Source organism: Calidris pugnax, unplaced genomic scaffold (genome assembly GCF_001431845.1).
Source record: "Calidris pugnax isolate Ruff unplaced genomic scaffold, ASM143184v1 scaffold24, whole genome shotgun sequence".
Taxonomy (NCBI): Eukaryota; Metazoa; Chordata; class Aves; order Charadriiformes; family Scolopacidae; genus Calidris; species Calidris pugnax.
In genome coordinates this window covers 35885016-35905361 of record NW_015090922.1, presented here as the reverse complement: position 1 = coordinate 35905361, position 20346 = coordinate 35885016, and the positions used below count along the sequence as shown (strand labels likewise).

Below are 20346 nucleotides of genomic sequence, written 5' to 3'. Positions count from 1 at the left end.
ACACAGTCTTGTCAGCACAACTTTATGGAACACATTCCTTACACTCACTGAATTAGAATTAAACAGAGTAACACATAGTTTAACCATATTAATCCTGAAACCGTGCTCATACTAACAGTACACAAAGTATATAATCTATTACCTTGGATAAAGTGATTGTCCATTTTGAATCAGAAAAATATTTTTAAAAATCATAAAACCTTAAAGCATGAAGTAAAAAGGGCCTGTATCTGGCTTATTACTTTTTGAATAAGCTAATGGTTCTCTGGTCATTACACAGTCTTGTCAGCACAACTTTATGGAACACATTCCTTACACTCACTGAATTAGAATTAAACAGAGTAACACATGGGAGGAAAAACAAGAGATTCAACAAAACAAAGGCTTAAATAAGATCTCTGGTCAGTCATAAGAAAGCAGTCTACTTTTTATACTGTTAATGCTTATTGTTCCGTTGAGTATTCTGTTGCTCCACAGCACAGACAAAGCAAACAAATCACAAAACCAAACATTAGAATATAATTTTTTTTTTAATTTTTATAAATAACTTATCTGTTACAAAGGCAGTTTACCCAGCTAAATCACAAAACCATCAACTCAAGATATCCAAATTAGGTTTTATTAATAAACAGGTAAAAACTGATTTGTCAATCTTCACATAGAACTGCAGATGAAGCTGAAAAACAAGGCCTCATTTTATAAACAAAACGCATTGAATGCAAGTGCTTTGGGTCTACTGCCTAATTACCTGGGATTGGCATTTTTCTTCCCACATAAAAAAAAAATGCAAAGCCTTCAAAACAAAGGCCTCTGTGCATTCACATAGATCACTTGTAAAACTCCTAATAAAAGTGTCCACTGGCAAATGTTTACAGTGGGTGACAGTCTACTTTGTCTCCTGCTACATGGTTAGCACTCCCTCCAGCCTCACGCTAAGTGCTGCTACATAATTCTTTGCGTGCCGTCTTTCATGCATACTGTACTGGAATTCCATTGGCTTGATCTCGCTTACATACATCCCCGATCATGTGAATATTTTCCTTAAAAAAATAGATCATCAAAATAAAGAGATGCTTGAGGTTGCTTCAGTGTTCAAGTCTGTTTGATTTCTCTTTTCCAGCCTTTATTTCAGTTGTCCTAAATATTGCTATCCTTTTTTTTTCTATAAATATGAGACTTCACCACAAAGTCGGGTTTAGAAACTGGCTGCCAAAACAGGAAAGCACTTAAAAGTCCTTGAACAAAGCTGTACGATGCTGCTGCTGTTGATTTTGGCACTGTATGTACTTCCCCAATGAATCTCTCTTCAGGAGTCTGCAAGATACCCAGCAGATGAAGCAAGCTTAAATCGGATGCTGATCTGTTGGTGGGTCGAAAGTTTCTTAGTATAAAGTTTCCTCACGCCAGACAAAACGCTACCTTGTGTCACCCACCGTAAAACTCAGTGTACAGAGTGAACTATATGCATAACTCTTCCAACTTTTCCTGCATTTTTACCACGCTGCATCTGCAGGTCTTCACAGATCATCAGCATTTACAAGAGCAATGTACAGAACGAGCAGAGGAAAGCTATTTTGTGCATAGTTTCTTATTAATGCTCTTATTTTAAGGCATTGCTTCTCTCAGATAAAAGCTTAAAAAAAAGGGACATGATCGTGCTTAATCACTTAAAGGGAAAAAAAAGAAAGTTAACAAAAAGACTATTACACTATACATACAGAAGTACAAGAAAATAATAAAGGTGAAGAAAAGAAATCACTTAAAGCAGGCTCTAGAGCTATGTACAGTAGGAAAAGCTTTGGGGTATTTCACTGTGTGTATTGTACAGACAACGCATGCAGTTTTTCCTTTTCATCTTTAGATGTGATTGTACTGATTTCTGGCTTCACAGAGATGTTTTCAGGGAAGACAAGGCAAAGAGTACCACTGATTCGTGACGTTCTTCCCTTTATCGAAGGCACTGTGTGGCAGCAAACAGTTTAAACAGTTAAACCTTGTTCCTGTCAGACCTCCTCTGTGCATGTAGTGTTTCACTGAAAGCTCTGAAAACAAAAACGCTAGCACTCTATTCCCTTGCCCTGTCAAAATTCAGTAGTGACACGGGGGCAGAGAAGAGGACGGGCAACACCCAAGCACTGAACGTGGTGTGTGTTACTGGGATACTGGTAATACTGTACATGGTTTAGGCAGCTGGCAACTGAGTCTTTCAGCAGATGACCTTTCAGCCGATCAATTTCAACTGCCTGTGACACAACACTGAGGTATTACTAGCTCTGTGGGCTGACATTTAACATTAGCAAAATACCATCTTGTCACACCTTCAATTTTACAAAATCCTACGCATAAATGCTTTTTTTTTTGCCCCCCAATGACTGGATAGATCCTTGTACGTTTGCTATGGTTGTACAAAAGGTAACAGGCCTGTTGGCTCAGAAATGCCTGGGCATTTCACACTGTTCACAGCGATTTAAGGCCGGGTGATTTAGAAAAGTACAGGCAGTACAACTCCACTGAGCTCCCTCATCTTCATCTGTGTCTGGAACAGTCTTTGGTGTTTTCACAATGGACCTCTGATCTGTGACATGAAAGAGATAAGATAAGCAGTTAGTAACCAAGAACAGCATGGAAAGAATTTTGAGATGATTTTTTTTTCAGTAACTGAGAACTATCTTGCTCCTCTGAGAACAGCACAGTTATTGCAAGTGACAGAGGCAGCTTTTTACCACCCCCTTGACTACAGCTTGATTGTAAGTCAGCCAAATGGCACAAGGTGAAACTATAAAAAGCAAGTTTCCCATCCCTTCACTCTGCTTTCTTCCCTTTTCGTCTCAGTTCAAAGCTGTTGCATGAAAAGGAGATAAAATTTAGAAATTAATCAGCACAGGAAACATGCAAAAGATTTAGAAGTCTGAGGTCTATGGAGCAGTCTAAAATTCATTATGTCAAGAAATAAATGCTCTGCAACCTTTTGACATATTTAACGTGTTTACTTGAGAATGAGCATCAGCATTTCTTCCTCAAACCAGATAAGCAGAGACATTAAAGAAAAATCAGAGCCTGGCTCTGCCGTGCTACAGAGTGATCCTCCCAAGCACACAAGGACATCTTTTTGCATGATGTGTTAGACAACACATCAATGTCAGCTATTTTAAAAGAGAAAACATGAAAAGCGAAAAGAGATGAAAAAGATGAAAAGGGAGAGAAGTGAAGTCTCAAGTTAAGGCTTCCTAGTTTAGGCAACCGTAGTAAAGTCTTTACACCAATTATTTCAACAGGACTGGACAATTCCAACTGCTGCAAAATGACAGCAACAGCTTCAGAAAGTACAATGCCACTGATCAAAACTGCAAAACCAATTATTTTTCATTCTTTTGTGAACAGTGGTAATTCTCGCTTAAGTCACAGCCTACATCATAGTTATATTGAAACTTAAAATAAAATTAACTGAAAATTAAAGTTAATGAAAGACTAAGATACAGTAGTGTTTCTTTTTTAAAAAGAAAGAAAGAAAAAGAAAGGATAAAAGGGACTTCAGCAGTTTATAAAACAGCCATGGTTAACTTTGCATTTTCAAGACGGGTTGTATCAAATTGCTAAACACTTAAATTTACGAGTCAATGCAAGTGTTAACAACTAGTCACAGATAATTAGTTTTAATTTTCTTCTTGGATAGGTTAGTTTTGATTTACTGTAAAGGGAACTATGTAATTGACAGAACTTCTGATAAATTCTTCATGGTTCAGCTGTAGGATGTGCCTAATAGGACTGCATATGCATTTAACTATACTCAGTAGTTTCACTAACAGGTTTGATAATGAAGGATTAAAGAAATATTATAAAGCATGAAGAACAGCATCAGTTTGGAGGAGTTATAAACTGCAAACTGTCTGGAGGACAAAAAAAAAATAAAAATAATCAACCTAATTTATCTAGACCATTTTGAAATACAGAATGGTCAGAAATCAGCAAGATGAGATCCTGTACCAACAGTCAGTGCACACCACAAGGACCGACCACACACACACGTATATTATGTGGAGACCTCCCTGGCTGGGGAGGCTGCACAGAAACATTAGTGGATCACCTATTTCTTTTGGTGGTCTGTCTATAGGTCATAGTGTGATGCTGTTGCAAACAAGTTAATTTCTTTCTCTGCTTTATGTAAAACAGAAGAGCTAATTACTCTATTTTGTTTGACATTCCACTAGGGAAAAAAAAAAAAAGTCACGTGCAAAACTTAATGACAAGCAGAATGTACAAGACTGACTAATAAATTCAGCAATATTGACTGCTCTATTGGACAGCATTCTTCTCCTCTTCAGCTATCTAAAACTGTACTTGACAATAGTCAGAAGAGGCTTTTATGAAAATTGTTAATACCAAGTAGCCAAAACACCCAGTCGGGGTAACCAAACGGAGTTATTGTAACAAGTAAATAAATCCACGCTTCACAAAGGACAATAATTAAGTCATCTAAGTGAGTTTGACTCATCTCTAAGCCATGTGTCTCATACTCTTTTTTAAAAAAGTTGTCTGCTTCTATTTACTTAAACTACCTACCAACATACGATCCACATTTGAACATACTCCATTTAATACACTTCTCTTCCCTGAATGTACAAACAGAGGGGAAACAGGAGCATATTTACTGCCAATACAAATAAAATGCAAGGTTTGTATGCTTTTGAAGTAATCTGTTTCACAAACAACATTTAAACTAGATTGACAGAATAGAACTTGATAGTAGATACAAACCAGATATCAGTATTAAATCCAAATTTTACCAGTACAGTACCTTTGGGTTTTGGTGGCACTGGACCAAGAAATCCAATATTATCGTAAAAATTATGAATAGCGCTGGGATTAAAATGTGGTCCTAAAAATAAAAAAGGAAAAGAAAGTGCAGCAGTGTTAAAAATAAACTTTAGGAAAGCATATCAGGTTTTTTTGGCAGTAATTCTGAAACAGTACTGTTACTCAGTTATCACCATTTATAGAAAGGTGTCAATATAGACCCGAGTGAGATATTAGTGATGTCTACAATACACTTAAAGAAACTTATTGCCCAAAATATGCAATATAAAGTCAGAAACAGAATCCATCAGACCAAGCTCCTTAAATATAATTTTTTCTGCCACTCAAATATTTAACAGCATTTTATTAGTAAGTTTTACCTGAAACTTTTTCTAAACTGTAACTATACTGAAAGAGATGTGCTATCTACTATGCAATATTTTATATATGCTTAGATTTAATACTTTAGGAACTCCCAACTCCAATTTAGCATAACAAATACAAAAATCACATGCAATTTGAATATTCTATTTAAGGTCAAGTGGAAAGCTGAAAGTGGAAAGCATTAGTCCCTTCCCTTTCACTATCTCAGTTCTCCCTTCCCGTGCCTCTCCCTCACATCAGCTGTAGCAAGCTTTTCCAGCAAGGCAACATTTTTTTCTTGGCTACTGAGCAGAATCAGCTCTGCAAAGGGTCTAAAAAGCTAACCCAGAGCCAGAGCACAGTAAGCAGCAAGAGAGAGAAGCAGGAGGAGAGAGGGACCTCTTGCTGGCAACATTTGAATTGGCTCAGCTGTCTTGTAACTTCGCCCTCATGACCAAAAGCTGCGTCCCTGCAGACACAGAAAGTGTCTTAAAACTGGAACTTAAAACTGTACTTTATATTTGCTAACTCCAGAGGCTGAATACAAGACCGAAGAAGTGGAAGACAAGATAGGGAGATGGATGCATACGTATGGCTTTGTAATTTAGAACACTTCTTCTCCCTTTTCTTTGATACTCAAATAACCAGATTCTCCCCTTCTTCCCCTCCCCGCCCCTCCCCTCCCCCCTGCCCTGCATTTATTAAATAAATGGCATCACAAGTTTCTCTTCTGAGCCAACTATGAGAAAGGAACAACCATGGGATTAGGAAAATCATAAAGCCAACAAAAACAACAGGCTTAGAAGACAATTACTTCCATGGTTTCACTCAAACCAATGTGATGATTTTGCAAATAGCGTGTATACTCATCATTTATAACACAGACACTTTTGATACATGCAGACAGTGAAAGAAAGGGAAAAAAAATCAACAGCATTTACAGTTGCTGATGTACTGTAAGACATACTGTACCTCTTGCTTGAAAAAGATCAATCTCTTTGGTTAGGCAGTCTATGTCTATCTGCAGCTGTCTGTTACAACTTCTTAACTGTTGCATTTCTTCCAGCTGAAAAAATAAACCTGCCTGTTAGACTATGTTTTCCCATTTTACTATCAGTTACCATTCACGCATAGGCAGACAGCATTTAATTATTTCAGAAATGAAGATAAAAGAATCTTCTAATGACCTTTCTTTTAATCCAAGCATAATCTTACATAAAGCCTTCAGACCCATTGAAGTCTTCTCCCTCATCAGACTTCAGAGTTGACTGAACAACTCCAGATGGTGGTCAGGACACAGCCAATGGTCCACCAGATCAATGGCTGATCTTCTGGCACTGAAAACTGGTGTATTAATCAGTTTCACTGAAACTGGTACATGCAGGAAGACCAAAAAATACTTGGTGTGGAAAGCACTAAGAGCATGAAGTTGTAGTCTGAAGTGTCAGGTGATTGGGCCTTTAAGAAGGAACTAGAAGGACCACCAGGTCAAACCTTTTGTGGCTGCCTTTAAAATCAACACTTCACAAAGCAATCAGTGAACTGAAAGGTTGTGGTTAAATTATGCTTATTTAGTCTTTACTCTAAACGATACTGTTTACCCGTTTAGCTATATTGCTTGTAACTAGTATATTGTCTATATAGGAGCAACTATTCCTTTAATTTATTGTGACAAACCACACTTGTGGTTTAGGTTTATAGCCTACAGACATTTCAACTTACTGATGGAATTTGGGAAACAGAATTCGATCTTTTCAGGCGCCTTCGTGTTAAATTATTCTCCATTTCATTGACCTCTGATTTTAGTTTGTCCAACTTTTTCTTTTGAATCTCAAGTTCTCGTTGAAGTCGCTCCATCCTGGCCTTCTGGTGTACCAGTAAAGCTGCAATACATAAAGTCCCATTTTATCTTCTTTATTATCCTTCACATGGCAACATCAGATAAAAGATGAAAATTAGTATTCTTTTGGGAAAATACAGACAAAAAACATTGCTACAGATTGCTTTTCCATTCTCCTCACAAGAAAATTTCTGCCATAAAACAGATACTGTTGCATTTTTGATAACAGCACAAATCTATTACAGACAACGAGCAAATACAATGAGAAAGTCATACAATGTATGATGACCATGCGAAATTTAGCTGTAAAATGTAAAAATCTCTTTCAAGAACGCAACCAATCCACAAGAATGACTGCAAGAAACCAACAACAGAAGTTTCCTTGTATCATATCCTGCCCAACCATTGTAAAACAGGTAGCATGAAGAGGATTTCAGAGAGACGGCTGCAACAAAGTACTATATATGCTAGATAAGCAACAAAATTTTGATTGGAACATAATCCAGTGTTCTTCTCATAGCAGGAGACACCAAATGAAACTAAACCAGAAAGTACTATAAGCAATACCACTGGCAAACATCAGTTATATTTGTCACAGAGGCTGGGTTTTACCCCATTTTATCCCTGAACTATGGTGTAGAACCATTAGCTCAGCTTCTAATTTCTAACACTGCTCACTATTTGTAAAGAAAATGGCACAAGGACACCCAATTGAGAAACAATGAAGTTAACACTTAAACCACGTTTTTTTTAAAGCTATAAGAACACAAGTAGCAGAACATGCAATCAAATAAATACAATTTAAGGAGTTTATTTCATTAAAGGTAGGTATACTATTAAATAGCACCACATGAGCAGATAACACTGGTCATAATTACCTTCTATAAAAATGAAAAAGTATTTAATTAAATAAACCTAACAATCATTTCAACTTCTGCACATTCATCCATTAAATTACGATTTCATATTAACATACTGGATACCTTCGTAGCACTGTGGAAATTATAAAAAAAGTAGCAATAACAAGGGATTTAAAAAAGATTGAATTTGCCTCACAAAATGTTTAAACAAAACTCTGGCTGAAACATGATGTTTCATTCACAACAATTTCTTCAGATACCAAAAAATTAGAGGCACTCAGATTTGGTTGGTTAGGTTTCCTGAGTAGTAGCAGAGTTAAAAATAGCACATCAAAAAGATGCAACTTTCCACATCTTCGTCAAGCAAAACTGCCCTCTGTTGCAATTCCTGCCTGTTCATTCATTCACACATTCTGTTTTGTCTTCCAGAGGTTCTTCAAAAGGAGGAACCATGCCAAACTATTTTTGTACAGTGTTACAGAACTGCAAGGCCTTACTAAGATTCAGCCTAGGCTTTTGAGTCACACGTGTTTAAAAGATACCGAAATGACAAAGCTGCTTGAGCTTCTGCTTTGTTTTCTTTAATTTAGAGATGTTTGCTTAAATAGGCACCTTTATTTGGTCACTACACTAGCCACACTATAGTTAAAAGTTGCAGCTGTGCTCCTATGTAATATAAAAACATGGTTACTGAAATCCCAAGATAAAGATTTTCGACTTAGAATCATCAGGTAAGTAGCCTCAAAAGAGCCTCCTCTCTTGAAAAGGCTTTTAGAAACAGCTGAAGGAACTTTTTCCCCATTTATGAATTCAAAGAGTTAGAAATGTAACTGCAACTATAGAGAAATGAAACCAAAGACTACTTTGCCTCTGCTCTTGCAGGGAGAGTACAAGCCCTTTTCCCTCTTCTATTTTCACTGCCTTGGTACTACTGCTGAGGCAACCCCTCGAAGCCCAGGGTTACTGGTACTTGCTCACGTCCAGGCTGCTGGCTGGATACGCTGGACATGGCATCCCAACAGATTTCAAACACGCTCATTTCAAAATTACCATTATGATTAAAGAAGAAGAATCACTTGATATTGCTATGCTAAACTTCCAGTATTAAAAATAACATGGGTAAGGGACTGACGAGACATTGGTTTAAGTAGTGGCTTTCACACAGAATTTGGTAATTTTGCTTAAATACCAATTTGTCAGCTGTGGGAAAAATGAGGTGGGGAAGACAAAGTCCCCCCAAATCCCAGGGCAGTGTTTAATAAGGAAAAGAGCAATTTCAGCATTCAGCTCCCTCTAGTGTTGATGAGATCAACTGAAAACATTAGGAAAAAAAATGCAGTGAATCTCCAAATCTAATGCAATTCAGGTACTAGATCTAGTTTACGGTGTCCATGAGGAGACATCTAATGGCCTTTTTGATAATACTGTGCTTCTTCCCCTTCCCCCGCCAGGAAAGGGATTCCACCAATGCAGGCAGCACAGGCACACTCAGGCTTACACTAGATAGACTAGCCTGACCTGGAGTACAAGCCAGAAAAGTGTCAGGCTTGCACTAGTTTATTCAGACTTCCTTAAAAAGACGACATTTAATTGTAATCATTCTAGCAAAATAAGTACACAGAATGCCTCCTTGACTTATCACAACCAGAACAGCTTTAATGTCCCAGTTTTTAATTATGTGCAAACAGGGTACTTATGCACGTTCCATTTTTTCAACTTCTGCATGTTCCCGTTGAGCAGATTGGCAAGAACAGTACACTCCAATGCTCTGGCAGATGCCACTGTTTCCTTTGACATCCAAAGTGCACATTTTCCACAAAAAGGCTGTAAATCATTATAATTAGAGCATGAAAGTCTGGAGGACAAAAGTTCACTTTCTCTTTCCTATGCATACGTTTCAACACGTGTGCATAATTATTTTCTCAAAGTCTCTGTAAATCTGAGTTTTAATAATCACTACTTTTTGTTATTGAAAGCATTTCTAAGAATAAAGCTAATCTAGCAACACAATGATTTCACCCTATTCTACAGACCTATGAATTTCTGGAATGGAGGACAAGGGAATTCTGGCAATGCAATTACCCCGTGGCAGTGGGTTCATGAAATTCTCAGGACACACTTAATGTTTGAGCACATTTTCAAAATCTGTATCTAAATCTGCACACGATTCAGCCATTTAATATGCATCCAATACGCAATTTCACATTGATTTGTTTTTGCCCTACCTTTCCAATTCTATTTTCATTTAATTTTTTTAAGAGCATCACTCAAGAGTGGGACCTGATTAAAGGCTATATTTTTTCTTAAATCGCATGATGTAATGGTCTTGAAGCATGCAGCACACAGTTGTAACTCAAGATGTGAGGGGGTTTTTATGTTTGTTTGATTTTTTTTTCCTTTTTTTTTCTTTTTTTTTTTACAAGGACTGGTTAGGAGTTTAAGAAGTGTTTCCTGCAACTTTTTTTCTTTTTGAAAATTTCAAAAAGTTCCAAGAAACCAAAGCAAGAACTGTGCAAAAATGTCAAGTAACTAAACTAGTTTATCAATTAACATATTTACATTAAAAACAGTGGCAAGCATTGCTAAGTAAATGCACATCCACATACATAGCTGGTACCAATGATTAATTCTAACTATGCATACCATACCCTCCCCAAGGTAAAGAAAATAATATAAAAAAAATAATATAAAAAAATATAAAAAAATAATGTGAAAAAGTCAGTCAGTCAAAAGCCAAATAGTACTGAACTATGGGACTTAAGCTCCCTAGTATGAAAACATCAACCTAAAGATTTTATTACACAATTATGTGTTTTCTTAATAGGATGCCTGTCCATTATACAGATGGAAAGCACAGAATACAGACAATGAGCGACTATTAAATAATTATTTAGCCTCACTATTCAGCACATGATGACATACATAGCGAGTGTACATCACAAAAACATTTCTGAGTACAGAACTTTGAGTTTGTAACAGGATTTCACTGTTGTTCATCCATAAGACACTTTAGCACAAAGTTAACTATATACTGACATCTCAGATAATTACTTTTTAAATTAATAAAACTAATTATATCATAAATAGAAATGTCTGGTTAGTAATGGGAATTGATACTCCTGTACAAACACAGAACTGATACTAAACAATTAGCATAAAATCCATCCTCTTTTGGCTGTCCTTTAGGGCATGCACCTAACATTACTTTTCTCACAGCATTATTAATTCTTATTGACTTCAGTAGTGGATGAGTGCTCTCAACATTTTCACAAGTGAGTTCACAGTATCTCAAACTGGAATCCAAGAAATCGAGAAGCATCAATTAGCAACCACTTCTGAAGAGTATGGTGACAGCGAGCTCCTTAGCATGATGAAGTCTGCAGCAGAGACACAAGCTAGCACTGCAGGGTAACTACACTGATTTTATCTGAGCAACAGCTGACTCCTTTTCATGTCACACACAACCTCCAGTTCTAGGAGCAAAGAAGAGAGATCTGTAGCAGCTTTCTACTATCTACTGCTACTTCGGAGGAAAAATAGAAGTCTAATTATGGAAAGAGACTGGAATGCTTACACACGCCATAACTAAGGTAAAGCTCCTGAGGTAGAGGTAGCAGCACTTGCAGATAGGTCTAACACACCTTTTCTCCAGGGCTGGACTATGTATATAAAAGTATTTCACTGGAACAAAGTAAAGGAAATCTCCTTTGACACCAAAACAACTCCACCTCCTATGTTCCTTCTAGCCCAAGCCAATTTCAGTTCTCCCTGCTAAGATAAGGAGCATTCTGGGCAGAAATGGAAAAGCTGATAAAAAGACATTTTTCTCCAATCATGGCCAGAGAAACTACTCCTCTGTTCTGGCTAAAATTAAAATGAGACAAGCACCTAGCATGGAAGGTTTTCTGCACAGTCTGGCTCAATTAAAAGCAGCTTAGAATATGGCCTCACAATGGAAACTATCAAGTAACTCAAATCCCTTTCAGCATGTAAAAGAAAAAAAACCCACCTCTAAGTAAAAGATTCAATTTTAAAAGCAATAATTAGAACTTTCAGGTATCAAGATCATACAAGTATATCACACACTTCTCAACTTTCCAAAGATTAAATAATAACAACATTTTTTAAAATATTGCACTTGTTGCAGCAGAAACAGAGCAACAGTGCCAGAAATCCCAAACACTTCTGAATGTAGAGAAGTTCAGAAGCATGAATGCACTTTATATGAACTAGTGAAGGACACTGATAGTGTTTCCCTAAGGTCTCTAAAGCTGCACCAGCCCATATCATACACCTGCAATACAGCTAAAAATTGCATCCAAGTCTTGGCTTCAGGAACACAGGGTTCCATAGCAGGGATGAGCCAGTCGATACTTGAACTCTAGGCTGCGTAGCAGAAATGGGCATCAGAAGCTGGCTCAGGTTGCTAAAGTGGATGCTGATACCTGCAGCCTGTAGAGACTGTGCAGTTACAGTAGCTGTCACTACCGGGGTACAAGAGATGAAGAGCTAGACCTGGTAGAAGTCAGTCCCATCAGAAAGGCAGAACAGGAAAAAGGGACACTCTTCCCCAACAAGTACCTAAAATGCAGAATGCTTGGGAAGCAAGTTCATAATCTAGAAGAGTGTTTACAGCCTAAGGACAAGCTTTCTGTTGCTTAATTTCTGGGTATCTGAAGTCTTTTAGGACTAAAACAGCCAGCCAAGTCTCCCCTCAGGGTAAGGCAAGGGAATACCACTTCTGGAGGGCAATTTATTTTGCTTATCTACAGATGAATAATTTTTTGTAGTTCCTTAACGCTTCACTGATTATAGAAGACAATCTAGGATGATTAGGTTTTTGGTTTTGACATCTAACCTTTAGACACTTGAGTGAGCATGTATTATCCTCTCACCAAAGATATAACTACATCCAGAAGTAACACACAAGCTATAATCAGGTTTTGATTTACTTCATTACTATAATACTCCAGATGTAAACTAGGCTTCCCGGTGTCCTGATCACTGCAGGTACTTACACAAAACAAAATATCTAAGTTCATCTGAAGAGCGTTTAGAGTGGTTGTAGAACATGCCAGTTTTTTTAATGTTAAATTGTTTGCCAAGTCCAAAGAGGACCAATGAGGTCAAAGAGAAATTATTTTGACAAGCTATCCTCAATCCTGCTTACTGAGATTCACTCAACATCTTTATACAAAAAGTCCACGGGAGGATTAATGAACCATCACATTGGTAATAAAAGCATGCAAAAACATGACAACAGAAGAAAAAGATTAACAGGTTGGGCTGCTGCATCACATATTTTAAGTTTTACCCTCCCATTACCACTGATCCTTTACAATAGCTTTCTTTGGTGTGGTGTTCCTTTTCACATTTTATAACAGAACAGAACTTTATTGTGAGGCACACATTAGGAAACATGGAGGTCAACACTCTGTCCCATTATTTGCTTTTGAAGTCTGCTTTTCTTGCTTCTTAGATAACACATGCGTAGAGAAAAAAAACGGGAACAGTGGAAACAATACCTGAACCGATTCAAAAATCTGCCAGTAGACTTGTAACTTTAAATTGTCAGGACAAATTGAACATGCTTAGATATTTCTTTCAGAACAACATAAAAATGAAGACGCTATGACTTCACTTCATTAAACAGATAACATATCTACTTAAGACAAAGAAGAATTATCTCCAAGTATTCAGTTACATGTCTTCACCATAAAAAGAAATAAGCTTTTTTATTTATTTATCAAATGCTCATGAATGCTAAAGTTGAAGATTCTGTATTAACATCACAAAGTTTATCGACTGTTTCCTGTTCTGCAATCTACATACTGAATTGACAAGCTGGTTGAAATCTCTACTATTTATATTAAGAATATTACCTTGCGTGTAGGCAGCATCATCAGATCCCATACTCAATTTCCGTGCATCACTGATCCTATCCACATGTGCTAGAACAGGGTCAGGAAGATGCTGGATATCCTCTGGTTCAACATAGTGATCAGGAAGGTTTAGAAGGTTTGTAGGTTCAAAGGTTGGGGACACTACCCCTGGGGAAACTGCAGGGGGCTTATTTGGAGAAACTGTAATTTTAAAAGTATATTTTGTGTTAGGCTGCGTAACCACCACTCGAGGAGAGGTTGCAGTGGTGCTGTTGCCCACTGCTCGACTCTTGGGTGGATGGTGATGAATAAATGCAGGACCCATGCTTACTTGACCAGACATATTCCTAGAAGTGGAAGATACTCCAGGATTTGTCGATATGAAAAGCGTGGGCTGGTTCCGCACAACTTGATCATCTCCTGTTGTGGCATTGGCTGAAATGTAGACCTTGGGCTGACTGCGTGTGATCACTTCATCAGTATTTGGAGGACTGGCCGATATGTAAACAGTGGGTTGACTTCTACTTAATGTCTGGCTGTTGAGGGAAGAGGGAGTAGTGGAGGTGCGAGGGCCAGTTGAACGCAACTTAGAAGAACTGTTTCTTTGTGGTGGTTCAAGTTTGATTTCAATTTGGTTTTTGCGAGGTCCTGTGGATATATTCTGAATGTTGTATTGGCTATGAGCAGAGGATTGGGAGCTACCAGATGAATGAATCATAGGTGCTTGTGGAGTAGTAGGAGAACTGATAGGCATATAGACATGAGAAGTCTGGTGGCCTTGCTGATTTGGCTGTGTTGAGTGTTGCGATGAGGTATGTGGCGTAGTACTGGATGTAGGAAGAGTAGTCCAGGGACCTGGCTGCGAAGGCTGGTAGACTTGCTGAGGGTGCATGGGATTAAACTGAGATGCCCAGCCTGGCTGCTGCTGTGTCTGTCGAGCGGTACCACCAGGAGCTGTGATGTAAGGCCTAATATAGATAGAATTTCCCTGTGGACTGTTAAGTACAGGAGGAGGTACACCATGTATGTGCAAAGACGTAGGAGTATTGCGACCAGGCTGAATATTTGGGGCTAAAGTTACCATAATGGGATTGAATCTGGGCGTTTGTTGAGACAAGTTAGATACTCCTTTGCTGCCTAGGTGAAATCCAAGGAACTGCCCTGGATTAGAAGTACTAACTGTATTAGCCATCCCGAAGACATTAAATCCTTGTGGAACCTGCGCAGGTGCCGTCTGTGGTTCCTGCTGGAACAGTTCATTGTTGGACTGACTGGCTTGAAGGTGTCCATCACTAACGCTGTGAGTTAGAGTCCTACTTCCATTCATTCTACTTCCTTCTCTTCCATGGTGATACACGTTCTGTGACTGCAAATCCAAATTAAGAGATGTCATGTGATTTCGTAGTCCAGGAATCCCCGAATCATCCGAAAAACTTAGGTCTCCTTCACCATAGAGATACTTTGTGCTCTCCTGAGAGAGAACTGCACAACAGGCATCCAAGTTATTGTTATTCTATAAAAGACAGATGAAAGTGTGACATTACTGATAAAATACCATCACAGTTACATATATATTCATCCAATCACCACTGATAAATTCACAACGTAGCAACAAACAGAAAGCTTTAGGTGGCTGGCTAGCATAGCTGCTACACAGGCACAAGGGGCTTGCACGTGAAGCTTACTATTTTGAGAACAGCAACTCAGTCGCTGGCACCAAGGGTGGAGGGTCTGCATTGCTGCTGAAGCAATGACAGGCAGATCTTGGACCTAGACAGTGTAACACCATACACTATGATACACCTTGGATGAACACTTTCGCTATTCCTTCTCCATTTCAGAACAATCTTCAGCAATGACCAAGTCTCTGGCTTCAGGGGGAAAATGACAGAAGTAATGGATTCACAACACCTGCATATTACTGGTTAATAACTTAAAAACAAAAATCAAAAGACGTATTTTAAATGTTTTCCCAAACACTTCAATAGCAATTATGCATTACCTCCTGCTGAAAATAGAAAGTGAGTCTTATGCAGAAAAGAAACATACTGGCCCAATGAGTTGTACGTTACTTCAGAAGAAATGTAAAAATTCAGTTTATACAAATACAGCAGGATTACTCTTTTGCAAGATGAAACTGTTAATGGAAAACCCAGGGGACATTTGTATTTTCATTTTAAACCACTGCTTACTAAGCTTTTAAATACTTACATTTGTACAAAGTTACTTTATAAAACCTGTAATAGGGTGACTTAGAACAAAAGCCACAGCCTAGATGATTTGCTTTTTAAGAACATTTCAAAACCAAACTGTTAATACTTCTCTTTTTCCACATCTAGCACTATTGTACTCAGATCTTCTCAATTTAGTTACCTACATAAGGGCTTTTAGAAGAGAGTGAACATGCATCAGTGACATAAATTCTTAATATTGCACTTTGTCCATCTCACTTTGCTTACAGAACTCTCTGCCCACACCTTCCCCCAGGAAATAAAGGTTAATACTTTCAGCCAGAAGAGCACTTGTTGAGGTCCAGATGTTACTAAAACTAAATAGGTGTCAAATTCATCCAGCACACAGAAATAGTTACTAAAAAGAATGCATATGATCAAGGAAAAAAATTGCATATGCCGAGTAGTAACAGTAACTATCAGTTAGTTCAAGAGTAACACAAGCAAGAGAAACTGATCCATGCTACATGCTTTGTTTGAAGTTATTTTTGTTAAGGTAGCAGATTGTACTTCTCATCCTTCAACCAGGATGAGAGGTCATAGAAAGGGTTGTGCAGACATAGCAAGACTGTCCTAGATTAAAAAAAGAAAAACCCGGACTTAACAGAAGTGGGAAAGGGAAAAGAAGGCTAAACTCCACCCACAAAAATCAAAACTATGTGTTCACACGGGTCAAATGCAGTTCCGAATTCTTAAAAAAAACCAAACCCCCACAAAATCTTTTAAAATACGAGGATTCCCTGAAGAGTATGTAACTAGCTACCTGTACATAAGGACTGTTGCAGAAAAGTTTTGAGAGATATGAAAATGGGTCAAATTGAAGGTATGCATATCAGCTCTACTTTGGAATAAGCATCAGAGGACAAAGTAATCAAATGAAGTTAGTAGTGAAGAAAGGAATCACACACGGACAGAACAGTGGGTAAGAAAAGATAAGACCAATAGCCTTGCATTTGTTGCAAAGTAGAAAAGGGAGCCAGAAAAAAGGTAGGATGCCACAGAAAAACAAGCTACAAAGATCTTAAAGGCAGATTTTGCATGAACTTAAGTGAATTAAAATTATTAACAGAAAGGCCAAAAAAAAAAAAAAACCAAACCAAAAAGGAACAGGCCAAGCTTGCAAGGCCCTTACATTCAGCTTGAATGCATTTCTTTGGACAAATTTTTTTTTTTTCTTTTTTAAGACTGCATCCAATCAATTCCAAAATTTCAGTGACGTCAATGGGCAAATTGGAGAATTCAAAGGGGGAACGGGGGCACATGGAAGCCCTGGCATCTTCTGGCTGGCAGAGGCAGAGTTTCAACCGCTTCTAGCTCTTTATAGATCAGAGAACCGGTTGATTCCATATTCCAGCAAAACAATACCCCTCATCTTAGCTCTGCCCATGTCCCAATTGAGTTTAAAATGTTGGCACCCTGAAAGAGAAAGAAAAAAAAAGAAAGAATAAGAATGTTGGAGGGAAATGAGGAAGCAAGGAGAGGATGTAGACTTGAGGAGCAAGTAGTTACAGAATGCTCCGGATACAAAAAAGAACAAAAGGGGACAATGTCCACAGACCGGGGGTGCTGCAGTGACTCCTTTAAATAAGGAGAAGGGGAGAGCTGAATGCAGGAGGCTTGTTGGGAAGAATGGAGGGATGCAAAACTTCAAGAGCATTCAGTGCTGTCAACCCCAGAAAGCAATAAAACTTCTTACTTCCTAGCTTACACATGTTTAAATTTCATCTTATTAGATTTTTGGTGGTCCTCTGTTTACAGTAGATTGTTTAGATACTTCAACAGTGAGCTATTCACCTGAAGACATTTGCATACTCTGTTTATCCTTCAGTTTTCATTATAAGCATATAACGCTATAAACCCTCCTTTAAAAACAAGCCGAAAGTGTTTGACTAAAAAAATTCAAGGAAGAGGACCAAAGTATCTGTATAGTTTTCCTACATAAATCACAGCAATCTGAAGAAGGTTGTTACGAAAGCCTCTTGTCATTATCATTACAAACTGTGTAACTGCTTAAACTCTTTCAGGTTCTCTTCTGGGATATCTTATACTTTCTGGTTTAAAACCAACTTCACCCTGACACATGATGCTTGAACATCAGGTATTGTGGGGGCAAGGCAAATGCACCATTTCTTATACCCAGTAATGTCCAAAAGTACTTATCTCTGACCTAAGCCATAGTTACTGCATTTATTGGATACTCCTTCCACTATGTTCAACTGCAAGGAGGCAGAACTCAGGATTCAGACACTATTCCAGCAGTATTGCAAAGACATGCAGAAGTACTCTCAAATTCTGCTTTTTAATCTTTACCATTAGTCCAAGTACAAAGTTTGTTGGTTTAAAGAGGTCACGTTATGCTTTTTTTTTTTTTAACAACAAAAAAACCCCCACAAAACCCCCATTATTTCAGGAGTCATAACTAGAAACAAACTGATTCACAGAAACCAGAGCTCAGGGAATTTCAATGAACCACCAACACAACAGGATTTTGTTGGCGAGGTGTAGCAGCTCTCAGTTAATAACAAGAAAGGCAGTTTTCTAGTGCAGCAATATTGCACATATGGAACATTAATTACCCTACAGGATTTCTGAAAAAATCTTCTTATAAAAGCTGACCTAAACCACTGTCAAAATCTAAACCTTCCTCCCGTATCTCTGCCAAAGTATGGGATATACAGTATCTTTTCTTCACAGTTATAAGGCTCCTTTTAATAAAAAAATAATCCACTGTATTCAATGTTATGAAGACTGCTAAGTCTCTCAAGAGTCAAGCACCAGCTTTTAAATTTATCAAGAATTAAGTTCAAAATGTGATTACTGATGCATTCACTCCGTCAAGTCCACTGACCCTGCTCAACAAGCAGTTCTCATGTCTGAAGAACCAAACTGTACTTGTACTATAAGAATTAGATTAGTCCTACAGAAAACTAACATAAAAATGGTGGTCTACAATCCTGAGAACAAATACAAGCAACTTATAGTCTGGTTCAGTTTCTTCATCAGCTAAATAATTAGAGAGAAAGGGTTAGGGAAAGCTTGAAAGCTCGTGAACTCTGAGCAAAATTTTGCTGTCTTGCAAATCAAAACAAATTCTCTCAAAGAACTGAACTTTTCAGAGCTTCTCACTCTAGTATGAAAGGAGAGTCATGACAAAGTTCTGAAGATACAAACATTAAATTGGTACAGTCACCAACAATCGGTACACTCCCAACAGTACAAACACTGTGTTTGGATGCACGTGTATGTGACTACATATACATATATATGTATTTTGTGAATAAAAATACATATAAAAAGCAAGACAAACAATTATGATATAAAGAATGTTGAATCACAACCACAGATGTCCTAGCCACAGTCCAAAGACATCTAGAGCTTCTGGGAACTCATGACCCATCTTTTTCCCAATCAAGTTGTGTATACTGATGATCAGTATGAACAGTCAGACAATACTCTTATTATCCAGAGTACCCAAAGGCTGAATACCTTAGATAATGAAAAAATTCCAATCAGTATGGATGCTTTGGGATTGCTGGAAAATGCAAAGCAAACATGTTTAAGCAACATAGTTAAGTCTATCAGCATTTGTTAACTCTAGGCATTCAGGTGTCCCTACGTCAGGCTTTGGATGGGCATATAAATTTATCTGCTGAAGTAATTAATACAATGTTATAGAGCAGAATTTGATACAAAATATGGGCATGTAAGTTTTCTGATATTGGCAGTGCAAAAAACAGATAGGTGGAGGTAGATGTTGATCATATGGCAGCCTTCATCCTTAGCACTAACTGCAGTACCAGACAAAAGAGCTTTCTTACTTGTAGCCCAACAGAAATCCACAGATTAGCAGCATGGACTCCAAAGCTACAACAAAACAAAGCCCATCTGGCAGCCAAAGCCCTGGGAAGCACTGGGCAGAAGCACACCAGCGCTTCACACCCACTCAGGTCTCACATGGCGGATGCCAGGCTACAACAACCAAGTCTTGCCTGATTCAGGTTGACTGCAAGAACTTGGCTGTGCCTACATTACACTCCAAGGCTCTCTGCTGCAGAAGATATGTAAGACCACCAGCAGCAGCTCTGCAGGCCAAGGGAGCTGTGAGTGGAAAGTAGCAGGGCCAACCTGCGTGCCAGCAGGGGCCCACTAATTACCTTGAAGCCTGATGGACACCAGGTAGCAAAGTTGCTTCTGGACCTGCCCTGACCCTAGAAGTAATTAAAAAATAAAAATAAAGCTGCATTTTTGTAGCACTGCCTGCTGCCACAGTTCCTGCTGGATTCAAGTTGGCTTTGCATCCCTCCTTTTGCCACAGTTAGTTATGGCCCTTGAGATGACCAAAAGGCATGAGCATACTGATTGGCGAGACTGTAGTC

At 38.2% G+C, this 20346-nt stretch overlaps 1 protein-coding gene across 7 annotated transcripts in view; it reads right to left on the bottom strand.

Moving 5' to 3' along the window:
* Positions 1–511: 511 nt before the first annotated feature.
* TAB2 (TGF-beta activated kinase 1/MAP3K7 binding protein 2) overlaps positions 512–20346 on the bottom strand; it is a 66583-nt gene continuing 46748 nt past the window's right edge. For 5 of the 7 annotated variants that reach the window (XM_014951016.1, XM_014951015.1, XM_014951017.1 and 2 more), the window contains exons 3-7: positions 13740–15252; positions 6880–7040; positions 6130–6223; positions 4796–4876; positions 512–2575 (exon numbers count right to left, since the gene is read on the bottom strand). In XM_014951016.1, coding sequence (XP_014806502.1) covers positions 2430–2575; positions 4796–4876; positions 6130–6223; positions 6880–7040; positions 13740–15252 — 1995 coding nt within the window. In that variant the 3' untranslated portion in view covers positions 512–2429. Of the gene's footprint in view, positions 2576–4795; positions 4877–6129; positions 6224–6879; positions 7041–13739; positions 15253–15424; positions 15727–20346 lie in introns of those variants that run through there. The other 2 variants (XM_014951020.1, XM_014951019.1) reach the window with 2 other exon arrangements.